Below are 2,634 nucleotides of genomic sequence, written 5' to 3'. Positions count from 1 at the left end.
CTCGGGGGGAGAGGCCCAATTCAGAGATCAAGAGTTGTCTTAATAGCTCCCAACAAGACACTGTCCTTATATAACTGTTATTTTAATCTGATCTGAGATGTTTAAGACTGTGAGTTTAGGGCCAAATAGTAAATTCATGACTCTGAGTTTATTGTTAGCGGGTTTTCAAGATTTTAGTTAGAAATAGCTGAGAGTAGTTAATGGGCAATAGTTCCTATTAATTTACATAGATAATTGGTTTTCAAAAAACATGAGAAATTCACAGAATGTGATGTTTGATGTCATGTATTCACTTGTTGTTAAGACAAGTCCGCTCCTGACTGATTTCCCTGTCTTGGATTCGAAGAAGAAATTGAGGATCTATGAGTTGCTCCTGTTGTGGTGAGACAGCCACTAGGCAAGACTTGCCTCATTTCATCTACAGACATAATACTGCCTAAAGAAAGAAGCTTGATTCTGCCAAGACAGAGTAGACTAGTCCTTAATATCCTGTTTCTCTAAACTCTGTCAGATGTGCATGGGCCAGAAGGCTGAAGACTGATGCTCCAACATGTTGAATTAAGGGACTGTCCAGGTGATCAGCGGTCTCTATAAATTGGCTAAGTTTTAGGAAAGAATAAATAGGAAGCTGTCTTGAGCTTCCTATATATTTTCAGTTAATATCAGTTGTTCTTGGATTTCTGATAGGGTTGAAAAACTACATGGTCTCCTAGTCAACCCAGGTTATAACTTTGAGAGGAACAGATTTGAGAGGATGGTTTTCAGATGGCACTCATAACTTGATGGTAACCAACACATCTCTGATTGGACTTAAAGTGCACTAAGGAAGAGGAAAATGAGAGGTCCTTTTGTTGTTCTGTGCATAGCCATAAAGACTGTAGCTGATTTTATTTGAAAAAAAATTACATTCAAAATTATATTTTGTTCATCAATAATATACAAATATGAAGTCACTTCTCTAGTGAAGGTTTTGTATTTTCATTATATAAGTAAATTAAATTCTTCTTTCCTCGATGATGTCATTTGTGTTGTAGACACATCTGCATCCTTGTGAAGGCCTCCTGGTTTACATGGATTTCTTGAAGGTAGATGTGGATTTGAGAGGCAAAACAATAGGAAGTAGAAGAAGTCAGTGGTCATGTAAATCACCGCTTCCTTGGTTTGCAGAGGAAATTAAGATAAAAGAAAATTCTATGTGATTTCTACCCCAGAAGTCAAAGTCAAGATCTCCTGACCCTGGGTTGTAACATTCACTCATTAACAACATTATTGACAAGAGAGTAGGTAGATGGGGCCTTTATAATTTATAGCTGGTACAAACCAACCACACAGAGAACTATTTGTACTACACTCACAAGAGCAATTCATTTAAACTAGTTAAACACAACTAGAAGTCCAGATGATTTTGAGGAACAAGGAGACTGGAGAAAAGCAAGCCATGACTTTACCTTGGACTGTCACCAGCCTGAATGAGTCTAGCCCCTATATCCACTGTTCCTAGGAATGAAAACTCCCCCTGTATCTCTACTAGGCTCAGCCCACAGCAGGGCTTTGCTGGAGCCTCAGCTGTAGGTTTGGGTCTGGGCTGCAGGTGCCTGGAGAGCACTGTGCACTTGCTGCACAGAAGTAGGTGGCTGAGTCTCCAGGCTGAGAGTCTGCGATGTGCAAGGAGAGCTTTTTCTCCCTTTTATTGAAGAAGACTGTGAATCGTCCATCTTCCTTTTTATCGGACACTGAACGTATGGATATCAGGAGTTCAGGGCCTTCCCCAGGGAACTGCTGGTACCATGGGAAGTAGTTAAAAGTGCTGTCCTCATAACTGCAGTTCAGAACTGTGGTTCCTCCTTCCCAGACTGTCAGAGATTGGGGACTTTGTCTCACCTGCTGCTGGTCATGTTTCTCCTTCTGCTGGCCACTCACCCCTGTGTAGAGAAATAGCAACTATTGTTAGGTTCCCAGGAATGTACTCCCTGCTTAGATATCATGACTTGCCTGGTGCCCCAAGTCTCTCATGCCTCCACATTAATCCCATATTCTCGGATTTCTCCTTCATAACTCACCAGCTAGGTGAAGGCCTAGGAGTAAAAACGTTGCTGTCAGGATCGTGTCCATTCCTTCTAGACTGAAGCTTGAGGTGAACTCAGGTGACCTTTTGTCTCCTATAGAACACTGACTTCAACTTCACAGGCACTTCAGCTCTTTCAGCGGGCTCCACCCTTCACAGACGCTTCGTCTGAAGCTCTTTCTGACATAGGAAGCATTTCCTGCTCTGTTCAAATTTAGTATTGCTGAAAGCAGAGTCCTCAGAATCAGAAACTTTGTCATTATAATTGTGCCGTCACATATTGTTGGTAAAATTTTGTGTTGATATAGCCACCTAATATGGCAGTGTGGATTCTCTGAAAGAAAGAAAGAAAGAAAGAAAGAAAGAAAGAAAGAAAGAAAGAAAGAAAGAAAGAAAGAGAGAGAGAGAGAGAGAGAGAGAGAGAGAGAGAGAGGAGAGAGAGAGAGAAGGAAGGAAGGAGAAAAGGAGGACCAATGATCCAATGATCCATTTAGGGGAACTGAGGTCATCATATAAGAGAGTCGGCATATAAACACATACCTGTGTATGTATGTTTATTATAGCACCAC

General features: G+C 41.2%; 1 gene segment (V, D, J or C); it reads right to left on the bottom strand.

The window, feature by feature from the left end:
• Positions 1-1,533: 1,533 nt before the first annotated feature.
• LOC147001857 (T cell receptor alpha variable 23/delta variable 6-like) lies at positions 1,534-2,112 on the bottom strand. The segment is given in 2 exon segments: positions 1,534-1,922; positions 2,061-2,112. Coding segments are annotated over 2 exon segments (441 nt in total).
• Positions 2,113-2,634: the final 522 nt, after the last annotated feature.

This window comes from Mus caroli, unplaced genomic scaffold (genome assembly GCF_978045245.1).
Source record: "Mus caroli unplaced genomic scaffold, Mus_caroli_1 scaffold_12, whole genome shotgun sequence".
NCBI lineage: Eukaryota > Metazoa > Chordata > Mammalia > Rodentia > Muridae > Mus > Mus caroli.
Note: the sequence above shows the minus strand (reverse complement) of the source record. Positions and strands in the feature narration are given on the sequence as shown.